General features: G+C 39.1%; 3 protein-coding genes across 6 annotated transcripts; all 3 read left to right on the plus strand.

The window, feature by feature from the left end:
• Positions 1–368: 368 nt before the first annotated feature.
• Positions 369–2,362, plus strand: LOC308409988 (tubulin alpha chain-like). The gene is made up of 4 exons (XM_080903027.1): positions 369–386; positions 649–871; positions 1,116–1,264; positions 1,370–2,362. Exons 1-4 carry the CDS (start codon positions 384–386, stop codon positions 2,345–2,347), a joined length of 1,353 nt encoding a protein of 450 aa, XP_080759153.1. The 5' UTR covers positions 369–383; the 3' UTR covers positions 2,348–2,362.
• A 1,771-nt stretch (positions 2,363–4,133) lies between these two features.
• Positions 4,134–7,329, plus strand: LOC308409987 (tubulin alpha chain). Its single transcript, XM_080903026.1, has 4 exons — positions 4,134–4,258; positions 5,492–5,714; positions 5,989–6,137; positions 6,243–7,329. The coding sequence occupies exons 1-4, from the start codon at positions 4,256–4,258 to the stop codon at positions 7,218–7,220; spliced, it is 1,353 nt and encodes a 450-aa protein (XP_080759152.1). The 5' UTR covers positions 4,134–4,255; the 3' UTR covers positions 7,221–7,329.
• Positions 7,330–7,470: 141 nt separating this feature from the next.
• dnajb2 (DnaJ heat shock protein family (Hsp40) member B2) lies at positions 7,471–18,474 on the plus strand. Of its 4 annotated transcripts, XM_080903031.1 has the most exons (11): positions 7,471–8,974; positions 10,186–10,281; positions 10,670–10,779; positions 10,885–10,938; positions 11,143–11,256; positions 11,793–11,867; positions 12,233–12,365; positions 13,330–13,400; positions 14,256–14,540; positions 17,992–18,063; positions 18,196–18,474. In XM_080903031.1, the coding sequence occupies exons 2-10, from the start codon at positions 10,217–10,219 to the stop codon at positions 18,018–18,020; spliced, it is 936 nt and encodes a 311-aa protein (XP_080759157.1). In that variant the 5' UTR covers positions 7,471–8,974; positions 10,186–10,216; the 3' UTR covers positions 18,021–18,063; positions 18,196–18,474. The 4 variants fall into 4 exon arrangements, with proteins under 4 accessions (XP_080759157.1, XP_080759156.1, XP_080759154.1 ...); XM_080903030.1 differs by having other exon boundaries at positions 17,992–18,474; XM_080903028.1 differs by lacking the exons at positions 17,992–18,063; positions 18,196–18,474 and having other exon boundaries at positions 14,256–15,300.
• Positions 18,475–18,927: the final 453 nt, after the last annotated feature.

Consider the following 18,927-nt stretch of genomic DNA (forward strand, 5'->3'; position numbering starts at 1 on the left):
AAAAACAATTTCAAAGCATAATGTTTTTTTTATTTTATTTTAAAAAATGCTAAATCGCATAAGCTGCCACTGCAAACACTACAATGATAATTGCCAGCTGAAACTATAGGTTACCTTCCCCTCATCTGGAGTTTCCTTCTGCTTTGTGAAACATACACACCTGTACAATCCACTCAAAGACTAACACAATGAATAGGGTGTTGACCTCCTTTTGCATTGTCTGTCAAGTATATGATATTATCTTGGTCTCATCAGTAGGTCTGATTACAGTTCATATCAAATCACTATACACCTTAAGCCACAGGTATATAAAGCAGAGTATCACAGCTGCCTCGGGAACGACATCCTGTTACCGATACTTGGACACTTTGAAGAGAAAAAGTATGGTAAGATATGATTAGCTAGTGTAAAACTTATTGTAAGAACATGCTACTATATTCTGAATAGCTGTGAGACATTGAATATTCTTCAGGATTAAGCTGAATTGTCATGACAATCTGTTTCCTAATCTTGCTTAACCTTGTTGTTGTTTTTTTTATCTGAAGCCAACAATAAGTGTACTATATGATAGCTTAAATTGGGTTTGATAATTTGTTTCATAACACTCATGTAGACATGTGGGAAGTAAAGCAGTTTCACTCTCTGCAGCGTGAATGTATCTCAATTCATGTGGGCCAAGCTGGGGCTCAGATTGGTAATGCATGCTGGGAACTGTACTGCCTGGAACATGGGATCCAGCCAGACGGACAGATGCCCACGGACAAAATTGTCGGAGGAGGCGATGACTCCTTCAGCACATTCTTCAGTGAGACACGAGCAGGAAAGCACGTTCCCAGAGCAATCTATGTTGACCTGGAACCAACTGTCATAGGTCAGCACCAGTATTATTTGATATTTTACATAGGCTAGATAGTTTTTAATGTTCTATACTGATGTTTTTAAACAGAGCTATATATTTGTTTACTGTTTTTTTGCATTTCTATTTGTAGAATTTCAATTCATTAAACAACACCATCATATTCTTATTCCTCGAAAAGGTTTCTTGTACCAAAGTAGAAATAGTAAATGTTTTGATTTCTCATCCAGTAAATATCTATCAATGTTTTGTTGTACAGATGAGGTGCGTGCAGGAACCTACCGTCAGCTTTTCCACCCTGAGCAGCTGATTACAGGAAAGGAGGATGCTGCCAACAACTATGCCCGTGGCCACTACACCATCGGCAAAGAGATCATAGATCTGGTCCTGGACAGGACACGTAAACTGGTGAGACTTTGACAGTGTCAAAGCTATAGATTTGGAGTGTATTAAACATTTTGCTCAACTAAATGACTTAAGGGTTTTAATAATAATGAACTAATACATTTTCAGGCTGATCAGTGCACTGGCCTGCAGGGATTTCTCATCTTCCACTCTTTTGGTGGAGGCACTGGCTCTGGTTTCACCTCCCTCCTGATGGAGAGGCTCTCTGTTGATTATGGGAAAAAATCAAAACTCGAATTTGCTGTTTACCCAGCCCCCCAGGTTTCCACGGCAGTGGTGGAGCCGTACAACTCCATCCTGACCACCCACACCACCCTGCAGCACTCCGACTGTGCCTTCATGGTGGACAATGAGGCCATCTATGACATCTGCCGCAGGAACCTTGACATTGAAAGACCCACCTACACCAACCTTAACAGGCTGATTGGCCAGATTGTGTCCTCAATTACAGCCTCACTTCGTTTCGATGGAGCTCTGAATGTTGACCTGACAGAGTTCCAGACCAACTTGGTGCCCTACCCCCGTATCCACTTCCCTCTGGCCACCTATGCCCCTGTCATCTCTGCTGAGAAAGCCTACCACGAGCAGCTGTCAGTAGCTGACATCACCACCACCTGTTTTGAACCAGCTAATCAAATGGTGAAGTGTGATCCTCGTCATGGTAAATACATGGCCTGCTGTCTGCTGTATCGTGGTGATGTGGTGCCCAAAGATGTCAATTCTGCTATCGCAGCCATCAAGACCAAACGCACCATCCAGTTTGTGGACTGGTGCCCCACTGGCTTCAAGGTGGGTATCAACTACCAGCCTCCAACTGTGGTTCCTGGTGGAGACCTGGCCAAGGTGCAGAGGGCTGTCTGCATGCTAAGCAACACCACAGCCATCGCTGAGGCCTGGGCCCGACTGGACCACAAGTTTGACCTGATGTACGCCAAGAGAGCCTTTGTTCACTGGTATGTTGGGGAGGGCATGGAGGAAGGAGAGTTCTCAGAGGCCAGAGAAGATATGGCTGCTCTGGAGAAGGATTATGAAGAGGTGGGCACTGACAGCGTGGGAGAGGAGGATGAAGAGGGAGAAGAATACTGATTTTAATCCAGAGTAAATTTTTTTCTTCTGGTTTTCAAAATGTGGCTTTTTGCTTTTTTTGAAGTGAAAATAAATGTATCAGAAATATGACTACACTAACAATGTTACAATTTGTGTGACCAAATTGTGAACAATTTTAATACTCCATATTTCACAAAAACAGACCAAAATAACATATCTTTCACTGTGTGCTGAGTACCATGGCAAATTTACAAATCAAACCAAATCTAAAACCTTAGTTGAACATGTAAACATTTCAAAAACATTTTTACATTTCTCTTATCACAGTGCCATTTAAAAAAGTGTTTATATTCATAGCAAAAGAGTACAATGTGCTTTTGGTGTTTTAAGATAGTTTCTTTCTCTGGTTTCTGCCTGCTTTAAACACGCTCTCTCTCTCTCTCTCTTGCACCTCCCCCCACTATCCTCTCCCATGAGGAATGCAAGCTATGAAAGGGCTCCTATGTCAATTTCTTTAAACCATTCAGCTGTGACTCTGAGAATGAACGCAAGAGAAAAAAAACAAAAAACGACGGACTCTGGCTGGTGTTGCTTGTGTAGCTCATACTCAGACCATAGCCTGCAGCAACAATAGAATTCCAGTTCCATTTTGTATGAATCACTGCACTATGATTCAAACAGAGTGGCTGAAAAGCTGCATTAAAACTGAGCTCTACATTTCTTGGAAACTCTCTTTTTTAATCTTTTCACAATCTGTGATACATTATTGTAATCACCACACTGAAGTTTCTTTGTGTTCCATATTATTATATTTGATGAACTTTGGATTATCTTACTTGATTGTTTGTATGAATGTTTACTTATCATCACTATTTTTGTTACCATTAAAGCATTTTCCTTTTACATATAATAACCCAAATAAACATGTCAGTCTTTCCATTTTGCTAGCGTAATCTCGCATGATTATTTATTTAGTGGTTCAACACAGACAAGTCTTTGTGTGTGTGTGTGTGGGTGCAGATGACTGCATAAAGTAGCATTATCAATCTCCTTGTCTACTGATTTTGTTATAGTGTATATGTATGTTAAGAAATGTGTGGGGGTGGAGTATTTGCATGCTGCAATATAATCAGCTCATTTAAGTTATGTGTTAAAAAAAAATCTAACTAATTTTGAAACTCTAAATGGTGCCATTGCAAACAGACACAAGCACACTGAGAAAAAGAAGTAGGTGGAAAATTGTTTTTTTTTAAAAAAAAAGAAGAAGAAGAAGAAGAAGCAGCAAAGACTGTAGACAGGCTGGTGATGGTGTCTGAAGGAGAGCTGTTGAGGGAAGCTTTTCTGGCTTAGATGAGTGGACAGATCCAGAGAAAAGAGATATGAGTTAGAACAAAACAAAGAAGTAATTAGTGAAGAAAGCTAAACTAAACTAGAACAAAATATGTGGGATACTATATCTACTAGAAAGCTCTGACAGCGAATGACTCTTATAGATAGTCAACAGACAGACTGCTGGTTAGTGGACTGATGGGATCAAAGGTGTGCACAATGATTACAGAGGATCTGGGAAACGTAACGAGCCACACCTGCTACACACACAGACAGAGACGTGACATGCAGAGAAAACAAACGGGGGAAAGGAAAGAGAACACAGGAAAGTCAGAAGGGGAGTGAGGTGTATATAACAGTGAGAAAAAAATGTTTTTCATAATGATCTTGTGTAGATAAATGTAAGGAGATATGCCATTAAAATACGTATTAGGGACTTCCCTCTTCCCCCCGCCCCAACTGCTGTTCCCTCCCACAAATGAGCTATACAGCTGCCTGCTGTCATTTCCTGCCTGCCCCCTCCACATCCTTCTCTATATAAACTCCGAGTCTCCCTTTTTTCTGCACTTCTGCCTTGTGTCTGAATCCTCAACGTCGGTCGAAGGACAAGCAGACAAAATGGTGAGTAACTGTCTGGCTGATGACGTAGCCTTGAAATTTTCATTCTCTCTCCCCTCCTTACTCCTTTGTTTCTGTTGCATGGGTTAAATATGCAGGCTTTTTTTTTTTTAAATGCTTCAAGTCTTCAGTGTTGTGTGGGAGTTTACTTAAAATCAGATTATATTAAGTGATCATACTTTTGAGCTAAATTTATACAGAATTTTTTTTTTTTTTTTTTTTTTTTTTTTTTTTTTAGGGCTTGTCTGAGAATTTGGTGAGAACAATGCACTAGTGTACTTGCATTTGACTAAAGGAGAAGTCATTTTTGTACTCTTGGGAAATCTAGGTCAGATCAGACAATGAGTTGAACTGTTGTCCTTTTCAAACCTCAATGCAGAGCTTTTAGTATAAAAAGAGAAAATATATAAAGTCTTTAGTTCCTAAACAAGCACAGGATACTGTTTTCACAACTACAAAGTAGTGAGCAGGGTAATCGTGGCAGTGGGGGATGGATTAAAATGAACAGGGAAAAAGAGGAGTGGTCTGGCCTACAAGTGAGAGTTAGTTCGCTGCCATTTTGCAGCTGTTAAGAATTTTAGGGTTGAAGGATGTGGAGAGAAAGAGAGGGTGAGACAGTCATCCCTTCCCGTTACACGGCGCTATGGAGCCGGACAGGATAGGGGAGGGGAGACACAAAATGGGGAGGGATGAGGAAAGGGAGGAGATTCAGGATTAAGAGGTGGGGGGTAAGGTTTTCTTCTTGATGCATGACCTTCCTGTTTGCCATATACAGGATTGTATGTGGCCTTTTTTTCCCTCCCCCAAGTTATAAAACTATCTTTTAGGCAAATGAGGAGCTTGCAGTTATTAACTGTATATCCTGTCCATTCAACTGTTAAAAACCCAGAGTTCAGACACTGCGTTGCTTGTATTATATGCACCACTGAAAGCTTAAACATTAGTGTTCTGATACACTTTTCAGTAAGCAAGCTTTCTCTCCTTACTGAGGTATTTCCTTTTCACAAATTGAACATTGTCTTGTAAATTAATGGGGGGTAGACTAAGGATCTCTAACAGTATACACTCCTATAAGTCCCCCTGCCCACCCACCCCCATTAGTACTCATTAAATAAGTGCCCCAGATATTGCTGTGCCTTTCAGCAGTCATAGCTAGTTCAAAATATGATAACTGGTGTCAGGCAGTTCATGTGTACATAAACTTGCTTTGTCTAATTTTTTTTCCCCCTCCCCCAGCGTGAGTGTATTTCTATGCACGTTGGCCAAGCTGGAGCCCAGATGGGCAATGCATGCTGGGAGCTGTACTGCCTGGAACATGGGATCCAGCCAGATGGACAGATGCCCTCTGACAAAACTCTCGGGGGAGGTGATGACTCCTTCAACACCTTCTTCAGTGAGACTGGGGCAGGAAAGCATGTCCCCAGAGCAATCTTTGTTGACCTGGAACCAACTGTCATAGGTCAGTAACGTGCAAATAAACAAGTACTTGCATATATTGTCATGGCTAATCTGAAAACTGATAAGATGGATGTAAACAAACAAAAATGACTCCAGATGTTTGGGTTAAATTTCATTTTCTTGCAAATTGTCATTGTGTTTTGTTTTTGTTATTATTTCTAAACTGTCACTGTCTGCAAAATAAAGGGACTCCTCTTAATTTGATGCAAGAATACAGGACACTAGCTCGTGCACTCCTAACGTTTTTTTTTTTTTTTTTTTTCTGTTTCTTGCAGATGAGGTGCGTACAGGAACCTACCGTCAGCTTTTCCACCCTGAGCAGCTGATTACAGGAAAGGAGGATGCTGCCAACAACTATGCCCGTGGCCACTACACCATCGGCAAAGAGATCATAGATCTGGTCCTGGACAGGACACGTAAACTGGTGAGACTTTGACAGTGTCAAAGCTATAGATTTGGAGTGTATTAAACATTTTGCTCGACTAAATGACTTAAGGGTTTTAATAATAATGAACTAATACATTTTCAGGCTGATCAGTGCACTGGCCTGCAGGGATTTCTCATCTTTCACTCTTTTGGTGGAGGCACTGGCTCTGGTTTCACCTCCCTCCTGATGGAGAGGCTCTCTGTTGATTATGGGAAAAAATCAAAACTCGAATTTGCTGTTTACCCAGCCCCCCAGGTTTCCACGGCAGTGGTGGAGCCATACAACTCCATCCTGACCACCCACACCACCCTGGAGCACTCTGACTGTGCCTTCATGGTGGACAATGAGGCCATCTATGACATCTGCCGCAGGAACCTTGACATTGAAAGACCCACCTACACCAACCTTAACAGGCTGATTGGCCAGATTGTGTCCTCAATTACAGCCTCACTTCGTTTCGATGGAGCTCTGAATGTTGACCTGACAGAGTTCCAGACCAACTTGGTGCCCTACCCCCGTATCCACTTCCCTCTGGCCACCTATGCCCCTGTCATCTCTGCTGAGAAAGCCTACCATGAGCAGCTGTCCGTAGCTGACATCACCAATGCCTGCTTTGAACCAGCTAATCAAATGGTGAAGTGTGATCCTCGTCATGGTAAATACATGGCCTGCTGTCTGCTGTATCGTGGTGATGTGGTGCCCAAAGATGTCAACTCTGCTATCGCAGCCATCAAGACCAAACGCACCATCCAGTTTGTGGACTGGTGCCCCACTGGCTTCAAGGTGGGTATCAACTACCAGCCTCCAACTGTGGTTCCTGGTGGAGACCTGGCCAAGGTGCAGAGGGCTGTCTGCATGCTAAGCAACACCACAGCCATCGCTGAGGCCTGGGCCCGACTGGACCACAAGTTTGACCTGATGTACGCCAAGAGAGCCTTTGTTCACTGGTATGTTGGGGAGGGCATGGAGGAAGGAGAGTTCTCAGAGGCCAGAGAAGATATGGCTGCTCTGGAGAAGGATTATGAAGAGGTGGGCACTGACAGCGTGGGAGAGGAGGATGAAGAGGGAGAAGAGTACTGAAGAATCAAACATCATCACGCATTCCAAATGTTGTGAAAGTAACACATTCCCACCAAAATCCACACATGTGGTGATTCGTCAGTATTGTCAATAAAAGTTCTCATAAAAGTGTCGTGTGAAGTTGTGGACATTCTTGATCTGCTTAACCAGGCTATGTTAGCAACTGTATAACTTAAGTGTGTAATACTGCAATAGTTGAGTACTTTTCTAGTTCAAATGCTAATAATTGAAGTTATCAATTATACATATTTATTTTTAACAAGTTTCGGGCTTTCAAAGTGGAAGAAGATATTTTATCAGCATTATGGTGAGAGGTAGTATTAGCAAATCCAGAGACATCTGAAACACTGTTTTGACACATTACATAATTTATCATATACTTCTTTTTAAACTTGATATACACAATCCTGCTTTTGTTTTTCTTCCCATGTTTCTGGGCAGCTCCACTTCACTTTTAGAAAAGAAATTCCAGGCTCTGTTCAGTTTCCTGCTTCTCTTCATGCCAAGCTGAGTGACCAGTAGGCGTTTACGATTTACTCCTGCTTCCTGTACTTTTTCCTTAGGCCAGCAGGTGAAAACAAAGGGACACGGGTAAAAAGTCGAGGTTGGTGTAGGTGAAATTGTCTGCCCTTCAAGTTTTTATGTCCTCCGATCAACATAATAGTCTTATATTGGACCAAATTATTTTCCTGTGTAATTTATTCTCCTAAACAAACTGATTTGATGTGAAGTCGAGCCCACTTCAATTACGATCCAAGGTCCCCCATCAAAGATCAGATTAACAAAAAACAGACATCAGATTAACAAATAACTTAAATTACAAAATGAATCTAATTTATTCATTAAACTATTTTAAATGCCAATATCAAGTCCTAAAAGTTTCATATATTTTTTTCACTCTTATTTACAATATTCACTTAAAAAAATATCTAGATCTTTCTTTGACATCCCACCTGCAGTACCCATCTGCCCACCAGGAGGCGGTCTTCTACACTTTACTATTCATAACATGGCCTAGGAGGTTTGATTACACAAAGCTGAGCAGTCCACATAACTCTGATATTACATGATGTCCTCATTGTGTGATCCAGATCAATGACTCTACCGATTAATCACGTGCTAAACTGGAAACCTAATTTCTATAATCTACCTATATGATTACCTACTAATAAAGTATAGCGGGATGTCAGAATTACAACTGGACTGTAGTAAAATCGTTTCCTCGTTTCCCCGCTCGACTGTAAATTATTTAGTAATTTCTGCGATGAACGGGTGATCTATATTTAAAAAGAAAAAAATAGTTTCTAGGTTTTGGCATATGTTTATGTTTAGAGGTTAAAGCATTATCACGGAGCAACAGGCGGGCGCTGAGGCATGCAGGGCGGGCCCGGTGACGTTTCCAAACGCTGGCATTTTCTAGGCGCTCTATTTTTTTCTATGCGCTCGCGGTGACGTAGCGCGTGGGGCAGAGGAGCACTAGGGACAAACACAGCTGACTGCGCGCATGCTATCTCGGTGGGGACTTCAGCGCAGACCCTAACGCTAGGTTACAGTCATATTGGCTTGGTGGAAAATATTTGCGGTGAAGAAACAGGCCGAAAACAGGGGAGGTGCCTGTACGGCTGTCAACAAAGGAGAAGAAAAAGAGGGGGAGTGTAGTCCAGAAGGACCGCTATAACAACTAATTCATTGTCGCTCCAAACTGGTGGACAGACGGCTAAACTGCTCACTCATTAGGCCAAAACACTCCTAAGGTAGGTCCATTGCCGAGGTTAGGCGTAACAACTTGTGCCTATCCAAATAGGTGCTGCAATTTATGACAGATGTCCAACTTTACCATAAAAGGAGATGTGCTACCGAAATACCAAATGATGTTAATTGTGCCCTAATGTCAATACTCGAATAGCACAGCACCTGTGCCTCCAAGTTCATCTGTCCCTGTATTTAAGCGTCTATAAGGCCTGCAGTCATGTCAGCACTGCAGCAGTTGACAAATGCCTTGGCGCTAGAAATAACATAGTAATGAGGCTTGTATGAGTGCATGGCTCATCCTGAAGGGGCAAAGAAAGTTAGATTTAGTTGTTTCACCTCAGTTCGGAAGTCCCCTTCAGCCCCGAAACGATTACAAATGAGACTGGCATCTCGGTTAGGGTGTCGTCTGTGGCTATTATAGAACAGCTGACTGTGCCAAGATCCTTTTTTTTTTTTTTTTTTTTTTTTTTTTTAAAAAGATAACAGGCTTGATGCTTTCATGTGACCGTTCTGAAGTAGTTTATAACAGGTAAATTTATGATTCAGTGAAGTCTGCTGATTAGGTTTTTATTTACTCTTTCAAACTCAATATATTTGTTGGAAATTTCATATTATAAAAGGACCTAAAGGAGTTTTTTTAGACTAGTTAAGAGAATGTATTTGGCTTTAAAATATCTATAGATTAAAGTGTCTGTCCTTTTATGCATGCATCACATACAAGTTGCTAATTGTTTAGTTAAAAATGAAAACATTACTAACCATACTGCTTCCACACTAATGTCATATTCTAGCTTTAAAGTGCTGATTAATAATACTTAACTAAAGTTAAAAAGCATTCTTAAAACTAATGTAGCTTTAAACTCAGTGTAGTTCAACTCATGAGTCCTACAGTAATACAGCTGTTGAACAGTTTGAGCAGCACTGTCTTAGTGAAATCATAATTTAAGTAAATTTAGGGGGATATAATTTTCCAGCTTCTAAATACATGTTTTAGAGTCGTTTTACTGTTTCCAATAGATCCATTGAGCTCATATAACCTCCACTACAATGGTGATTAAGCATTATTTAAAATCTACTTGGTTCCATAGATACAAAAGTTTTTTTTAGTCAAGAGGAGCATTTTTAAAAATGATGCAGAAGCTGTACATCCACACACATTGGTGCTTTTAATTTCTGACCAAACAAAACTCGTATTTGTATTTTTCTTTCAAAGCGTGGTGTTTTGAGGAGTTACAGGAGGTGACATGGTGGACTACTATAGCATCTTGGGAGTGTCCAAAACAGCCACTCAGGATGACATCAAGAAAGCGTAAGTATCCTGGGACTATTTCAAGTGTTAGAAAATATAGTCATAAGTAACAAAAAGTTCACTTGAGTAAAAAAAAATATATCTGAAGATATATTTGAAGTGTGAAAACCTACTTTAGATAGCAAGGTTATGTAAGCACTGAAAAACTGAGGCCACTGCCAGTATGTGCTTTTGTGTGTTTATTTTTTAAGAGTTTAAAAACTTTAGAAAAACTTTTTGAGTTTAATTTCAGTCCAAAAAAAATTGCTTTTCAGGGCAAAGATGTATTATCATATTATGTCACTAAATAAGCTCATATCTCATAGATGGAGGTTTAAGAACTAGACTTCATTATGTGTGTGGTTATTTATATATAAGCATGGATGTTTGATGTTGTTTGTGTTTTCAGGTACCGGAAATTGGCCTTGAAATGGCATCCTGACAAAAATCCAGACAACAAGGAGGAAGCAGAAAAAAAGTTCAAAGAAGTCGCTGAGGCCTATGAAGTCCTGTCTGACAGTAAGTCGCCATAGATGACAACTGGTCTAATATGTACAAGGTATACTGTAGATGTATATGTGTACGGATATTGATTTCCGTGGGTAATTTTTTCCTTTTCGACAGAGAGCAAACGTGATGCATACGACAGATATGGAAATGACAGAATGCGACACACAGGTATAAATATATAAAAAAATCTGTGATATTGTTGCATCCATTATAGTAATCATTAGCAATCTTCTAATTGCTACAGTTTAAGAAAAAAACGTGTTTGGGTAATTTTCTTACTACTATTACCTACCCTTCCTACTTGCTCCTTCTCCTTTACGTTAGTCCTAATTTTTCCTTTTCGCTCCTGACTGTGACATGTTGGTTTCTCAGGTTCCTCCAGCTCAGACTTTACAGAAATGCCTGGCTTCACCTTCACATTCCGCAGCCCAGATGAGGTGTTCAGAGAATTCTTTGGTGGACAGGATCCCTTTGCCAGCTTCTTCGGTAAGTCAAACATATATTGGGGTGGGGTTCATCTGCTGTTAGTTCAGAAACTAATACTAACATTTATTTATTCAGTCTAGACGTAAAATAAAAAAATATGATGAGAGTAATTTGTCTTAGGTCTACTGTAACTGAACTAAATTAAATGCTACAATATATTCCAAAGTTACAAATATAAGAAATAGCTTGAATATAGAGGAGTAGCTCAATAATAAATATCCAGAATATTACAGAGATTAAATATAAATGGTCGACATTCTACTCTAAACTCAACAGTAAAAACAGTAAAACTGCTATTTGTTATTTTCACTGCAAAATGGAGTAACTATTGCACTATGTACTGTACATTAGAGCTGTACAGGCAGATAGCCACATGCAGGAATTGTTTCCTGCTTCATTTAGTGGTGAATTTGGGTAATCTCAGTCTGTCTCTGAACGCACTCCTGTGACTGGCCAGCACGTCATGGACTGGGTGGGAGGTATTGTCCATTACTGTTGTATTTTTATGTACTTGCACGTCTTTGTCTCTCACTCAGATGACTTCTCCTCATTTGGAAGCTCATCGTCTCGTCTCAGCCCGGGGCGATTCTTCTCTTTTCCATCAGGAGGAGGTAAAGAAGTAAATATTATAAGTAAACTGTTTGCAGAGGATTGAAGAGGATTTTCCCATGTAGTTTTTCCTTTCAGCTTTACTTTACTGGTAATTAATGCAATTCTACTCAGTTAAACTTCTATTATAAGCTGTTTCTATCATCAGTGGTTGCCAGGAGTGTCTCACAGAAAGAGGGGTTATAACTTTTTGTGTTGTATGTCATCAACAAATGCCAGATTAATGATATTTAATATTGTTAATATCAAGAGTTTCACTTGTTAGTTTAAAAAATACTTAAAAGAATTAATATCAGGAGATGGTTTAGATACATTAAAAACGAATATTGCTTTCCTCTCCTCTTTTTGATTGTTTGACTCTCTACAGTTGAATTCTCCTCTTTCTCCACTACCTTGGGTGGTCTGGATGGGATGGACAGCATGGGTGGAGGGATGGGCAACTTTAGATCAGTTTCTACTTCCACTCGCATCATAAATGGAAAACGCACCACCACCAAGAAGTATGGAATTCCTTATCAATTCCTATTATGCAGCAAAGGAAGTACATATTCAAGTGTATTATCTTCAAAGCAAAACGTGAAAAATTAATTGAAGAATATATTAAATTTAGCACCAGTAAACAGTTTCACATTCCAGCGTTTTAAGAATTATCTTGATGTGACTGTGGTTGCTGAATAAGAGCAGTGCATATGTGCATGTTTGAATTGTATTTGTCTCAATAGATTGTCCCTAGAAGCAGATCGTCATCTATTGTTTGGGAATACTTTAGATTTAGAGCAAAGAACAAATCATATGCAAAGGGCACCATAAAGTTGTGTTGGAACTACAAAGCAACAAAATGAATGTGTACACCTACCTAAAAATGCAGCATTCACACTGCAGTATGAAAATTGCATGAAGAGCCTGAAAGGCATTGTAGAGGTTGATGACATGTCTTGTCCAATATCAATTCAGAAATCCATAAAAGTGAGGCTGTACATTGCATACAGCATATTATTTAAGCTCACAAAGATGTAGTGGAAATACCAACACAGTCTCATTTCGTTTCTCTATAGATCTGTGTTTTTCTAAAGGGGTAAAACTTGCACTGTATGCAAAATGCCAGAGGGTAAGCCTAATTAACAGGAATATAGTGCAATGTCAAAGTGAAAGCAGTGCCCTCGTTATCAGTTTATATTCTTCTTCTTCTGAAATGAATCAAAGGGACTGTCTACAAGCCTTGTAGACAGTCCAAAGCATAGATGTGAAAGCCTTCTTATCTTTATGTGGCAGTGTATTTGTGTCACTAAAATGAAAGCGAGTAATTGTGGTAGATAATCATGATTATAGTGTTAATCAAAATATTTTTTGGCTGTAATTTTTCAGCCCTAAGACTGGTTACGCACTTGCACAAACACAGAGGCACTAGAAATGGTGGTGGCTTTTAAATAATTCCACTTATGTCTGTATTTGTCTTTCCTACAGGATAAAGGAGAATGGGCAGGAAAGAATAGAGATTGAGGAGGATGGTGTGTTGAAAAGTGTTCTAATTAATGGTGAGACAATGCTGACGGAATAAATGAATTGAGATTTAAAAAAAAAAAGAAAAACTAAAAAAAACCAAACTTTTTTCTGGTGCTTATTTGCTTTAACCTGAAAACACAAATTCAGTGTCAACTTTTTCTAATACAACCACAATTGTGTCAAAATGCAGTGCTGCTTATTCAAAAGATTTCAATGCAAGCAGGGAAATGTGTTAAAAAACAGACGAGGTTTCAGTTTGTATTTAATCGATCTTATTCTTATCTTTAATATTTTTGTTATTTTTAATTCAGGTTTTTTTGAGTCAGTTCCCAGAGTAGGTTTGCTTTTTAAGTTTAGTTTAATTTTTAACAAGGTTTAGTTTTAGTTTAGTTTTTATGACTTTCAGTGTTAGTTTAATCATATTCAATTGAGGACATGTGCCAAAGGCAAAATTTCAGGAAAATTAGTATAGATATTACAATAAAAACACTGAACCTTTTGAAAGCAATTAACTCTTAGTCTTGTAGACATCCGAAGTCTCAATAAATAACTTCATAAGTGCCTCATCAGCACCGATGAATGTAATTTTACAAGTTTAACAAATACTAAGGATATTTGCTTGATATTTTTCATAAAATAATTTCAGTTAGTTTTATTTTTTCTTTTATAGTCTTAATCATGTTTTTTCAGTCTGCGGAAATGTTTTTCACATAGTTTTAGTTATTGGTTTAGTTTGTTTAACTATATGTACCTTGGCTTTAGTTTTTGTATTACCGCTTGACCTGAAGTTTTTGCTTGGTTATGTGTTTTTCTTTATGTCTAAGGTTTTTGCTTTGTGTTGATTGTGCAGTGAGACAGCTGTCTTGTTGTTTTTGTTTTGATCGAAGGTGTGGAAGATGAAATGGCCCTTGCTCTGGAGCTGAGCCGACGAGAGGAGCAGGCCACTCCAAAGCCACGACTCCAGAACAAAACCGCTGAGTCAGACAGATCCCGCCTGAGCCCTTACACTTCACCCACGCATCGTTCATTTAGCTCGGCCCCATTCTACCACTACGGGGTTGCGGGAGGCAGTGAGGATGATGAGGAAGATGAAGACCTACAGATGGCTTTGGCATGCAGCCTGTCAGAAATGGAAGCCCAGCAGAGAGCTGCTGCTAACGACTACATATCAGGTGCTCGGGGTGGGGGCAGAGCTGTCAGTGACAAAACTGGGGGCCGTTTAGATGGCGGGATTGCTAAGGCAAAGCATTTGAATGTACAAAGCAGGGAAGAGGTTGTTGCAGGGCAGAAATGTAAAGAGATAAAATTGGGTTCAGTAGCTGGAGATGGATGCAAAAGTGTGGCAAAGGGTACAGTGGAGCTAGGCTCCTCCCCTGAGTCATCCACAACTGCCAGCACTACACCCCTAAGTCAGTGCAGTGAGGATAAGTTTAAACCTGTGATAAAAAGTGATTGCAGCGTGAAAAAGAAAAAGAAGTGTGGGTGTGTTGTCTCCTAATGATGTGTTTTTGTAGGTTTACTTTCTTTGGGTTGCCTTATTATACTGACCTCAGTGTTTTGCCTTCAGCCAGCTCTAATGTAATGTGAATTAAGCAGATCTTTATTTGAGACAGTGCCTATACTGATGACAAGGCTTCACATTCCTCCAAAGGAACACACTAAAGATAAGATTTGTGGTTACATTTCTACATTATCACAGGCATTTAGGGGCAGGGATAGCTCAGTAGGTAAAGTGGTCGCCCCATGATCGGAAGGTCGGCGGTTCGAATCCACTTAACGGCTACCCTGAGGTACCCCTGAGCAAGGTACCGTCCCTACACACTGCTCCCCGGGCGCCTGCTTAGTGGGCTGCCCACTGCTTCACTGAGTGAATGGGTCAAATGCAGAGAAAAACAAGTAATTTCCCCATGGGGATCAATAAAGTATCCATTATTATTATTATTTAAATTGTTTTTGCATTTGGATGCAAGCTGGTGTGGAGGATTGCTCGTGAACGCGAATTTGCCAGATATTTGCATAGACTGATGAATTGGAATTAAGTGATGATTTAGATCTGTTGTATATATGGCCACAATTGAGTCTTTTGTGAGGACCAGTTTAAGTAACTCTAAAACAAAGCTTGAAAGGCCTTTTAGAATTTAAGGTTTGAGTTTAGGTTTAAAGCCAAACCTGGAGTTAGGAATATATTTGGGAATTTTGAGGTTTGTGTAAGTTTTTTCAGAATACATTATGTCAGTGAAGGTCTAAAATTGAGTGTGTGTGGTGGTGTTTGTGTGTGCATGTCGTTCTGTGTAGCTCTTTCTGTGTTTGAGTCAGCTGAGACCTTGCCATAGAATTTTCTCATTCAGACTCTCTGGCAGTGGGAATGTTGCACAACTGTGCCACACGAAAATCAAAGGTAGCCCACAGAACTTTTTGTGGTTTATTTCCAGGTTGCCACATAAACTACTTTTAACTGAAGACCAGTGTTTCTCAGTCAGCTTGTTATGATGTCCAGAATAAGTATGAAGCAATAAGTAGTTAGGTGAAGCACATGCTCACACACTTTGACTATCTTGTTGTTGGAAAGTTGAAGTAGGGAGGTGCTCGTGTATCATTAAATCCAAGTTTATCATATGTTGGTCCTGCACGTTTACCCAAATAGCATTAAAATTGTAATCAGATTTTAGATTATAGTTTGGGGAAAGCACTTTATTAAGTTAAAGGACAAATCGCAGTATTGTGACTGAAACAGCTACAAATAATGATTGTTAAGTCTTTGTACATGTTAACTACTTATGTGTTTGCTATTCTTACATTATCGATGCAAACGTGCCAAGCTTTATAAACAAATTATAAAGATAAATCAGTTTTTGGATTCTCCTTGGTCCTCCTGCAGTAGATGTGACTGAGAGTGTTGTCAAGTGATTGGAGGAAGAAGAAAGTGACAATGATTGTGACGGCAGTGTGTTACCTGTCCTGGATTTTTAAAAATGTTGTATTATTGCATCCGGTTACAGGATGTATAATAGCTAAATGATCAAAGAACATTTGTTTACATGCTCCCTGAGCGAATTATTAAACCTCAGCCAACTCCAGATGAGCTCCCTTGTGTGCAAAATTACAAACACTGTACTTTAGGGGTGACTTGATGACTTTCCCTCCTGCACTGCTTCCCAGCTTTCAGGCTTAAATACTTTTTTTAAAAAAGTTCCCCCAAAAAACCTTTGATTAAATTATATGTCTTAATAATTAACGAAAGTAGACAAAAGTAAATAGGAATAAACAGACTAGTTTTCTACAATTAAATTTCAGTTAGACAATCAGTCAGCTGCTACTAAAGTTGGGTTTAATGTGAATGGTAACTGAAATAGTTTATCCAGCTCATGTCCCGCAAATATTGATTTTGTTGGGCTGCATGTTTGTGTCTGTGAGACAGTCACAGGACGGAGTCACTGAAGATAGTTAGTGTTGGAGCTCATGCATAAAACTCAAATATGCCTTTTTCGTAGATCTCAAGTAACATGAAGATACTGCCAATGTTTTAAGTGCAACACTAAGAAATGTTTTAAATGTGGTTGTTGCTGCAGGGCAAAGCTGAAAGCAAAAGAAAATCATGCTGGTGCCAAATCATGCAGATGTTAAAATAATTACTGCTGCCAGTGTTATGTTGTAATATGCATTAAAAAAAGACACATGCCTGTCTCAATGAGTTTCTAATTACAGGCAGTGTCCCTTTGCCCTGGTGTGTTTTATGCTTTATGTTTGTAATTTATATTGACACATATTTTTCACGAGTGCCTCATTTATCATAGATTGCATGAGTTTTGTTTTCACTTGAAAGTATAGCTGTCAGCACCGGCGAAGACTAAAAGTGAAATAGGAAAATGAAAACTTGAATAAATATATCAGCCTGTATTAATTGTTACTGATTACTCACATGTTGATGTTCTTTTTATTTTCACATTGTTAAAAAGGAATTAACGAATAAAGATTGTGCCACAAGATAATTTGGAATATTTTATTTTTTTTAGAATATGGCAGCCACGTATTTTCCACTAATTTACACTAAATTCATGCTAGTGCAAAATGATGATACAGTATGATAACTGTTTGATAATTATATAGTCATGGAAATCTGAAGGATTATTTTCAGTTCTCAGGACCCTTAAACATTATAAGACAACAGAATCATGCATTAAAAACTACTTCCTGCTTTTACTGATTTGGAAACTGCACATGTATGTGGTTAACTGTTTCTGTGTGTCTTGATTAAGTTCAGATCAGGAGCTTATATTTTCAGTATAGCCCTTATTATGCGAGTGGCATAATGCACCATTTGTTATAAGATATGTAACAGGGGCAAGGGCATCATTAGTCATTGTGTTTTAAACTAAAACAGTAGTTAAGTCCCATAGACTGTTGTGTGTTTTTATTTTATTGTATTTTTAATTTAGTTTATCTGCACTTATGACTTCCTTGGATCAGGTTATTCAGTCTTGTTGGTGTTAATGTTTAAATGTGCTGGATCACATACACATTACTTTTCATCTGTTATGTAGCAAACACATCTAGTATCATATTGTTGGGACATAAGTTTGAATACTTGTTCGTTTCTCTTACGATTCATGCTTCCTGTTTCAGACTCAGACTTCGAGGCCTTCACAACCTAACCTGATTGGCTCACGCTGCTCTGTGCCCTTGCCCTGCCCTGAGGTAAAGAACCAGTGTGAATCTGAGGCACCCATTCCTTCTCCTGCCCCCTAAACTCCAAGTAGATGAGATCAGATGATGCCTACTTGCATATCTGATTAAGTATAACCTGTCCTTGTACATCTATTCTTACAGGTCAAAGATTATATCCCACGATGCACTTTTCTATCTCTGCCCACCATGGCTCCTACCTGCTGAATGACACTTATAAGATATATGTATTTAATATGTTTGTGTCTCTGAGTGCATGTGTGTATGTAGCTCATTGTGGAACAAAAGACTGAAAACTCTAAGGAGGTACAGTAGTTACAATCATCTCTTCATCAAATCATCATGTTTCTAATAAATATGAAAACAGTGCACAAAGCAAAAAGAAAGTTCTTGTAAAACACATGAAGCAGAGAAAATAAAGATTTTCCTGCTGACTTTTTTTTCTCAGTTTGTGGTAGCGTCTTTGTGGCAAGATTAAGGCTGTCTAACAGTTAAGATAAAACCATAAAGTTGAGGTAAAAAGTTGTAATACGTTTATCTTTAACTCGTGTTTGTTGTTATAAGATAAAAACCCTTTAACCCATAGAAGATATATAAAATTTAGATGTAGCTTAGGGTCAAAAAAGTAAAGTGCAACACAAACTGCATTCTTTGTAATTGCCAGGAGGGAGTGACACCTCTGGTTTAATAGAAAAATGTCCAATTGTATTGATGTCTTTGGAAAAATGATCATACTGCTCCTATAATTTGCGACCATAGTAAGAACTTTTCTAATGATCTGAATTGCTAGTTTCAAGTGTTAATGGTGTCTGTTGATGTTAAAAAAGGGATAAAGCAGGCTGCTATACTGTAGGGTGGTAGGGTGGGCCCTTGGTT

The sequence above is a fragment of the Rhamphochromis sp. 'chilingali' genome, assembly GCF_963969265.1.
Source record: "Rhamphochromis sp. 'chilingali' genome assembly, chromosome: 14".
NCBI lineage: Eukaryota > Metazoa > Chordata > Actinopteri > Cichliformes > Cichlidae > Rhamphochromis > Rhamphochromis sp. 'chilingali'.

Excerpts from the sequence above, each read along its gene's own strand:
- LOC308409988 (XM_080903027.1), top strand. Across the intron at positions 872-1,115 it reads CCTGGAACCAACTGTCATAG|ATGAGGTGCGTGCAGGAACC; the intron begins GTCAGCACCAGT and ends TTTGTTGTACAG. Across the intron at positions 1,265-1,369 it reads TGGACAGGACACGTAAACTG|GCTGATCAGTGCACTGGCCT; the intron begins GTGAGACTTTGA and ends ATACATTTTCAG.
- LOC308409987 (XM_080903026.1), top strand. Across the intron at positions 5,715-5,988 it reads CCTGGAACCAACTGTCATAG|ATGAGGTGCGTACAGGAACC; the intron begins GTCAGTAACGTG and ends TGTTTCTTGCAG. Across the intron at positions 6,138-6,242 it reads TGGACAGGACACGTAAACTG|GCTGATCAGTGCACTGGCCT; the intron begins GTGAGACTTTGA and ends ATACATTTTCAG.
- dnajb2 (XM_080903028.1), top strand. The coding sequence starts at position 10,217 with ATGGTGGACTACTATAGCATCTTGGGAGTGTCCAAAACAGCCACTCAG. Across the intron at positions 10,282-10,669 it reads CAGGATGACATCAAGAAAGC|GTACCGGAAATTGGCCTTGA; the intron begins GTAAGTATCCTG and ends TTGTGTTTTCAG. Across the intron at positions 11,257-11,792 it reads TCCCTTTGCCAGCTTCTTCG|ATGACTTCTCCTCATTTGGA; the intron begins GTAAGTCAAACA and ends TCTCTCACTCAG.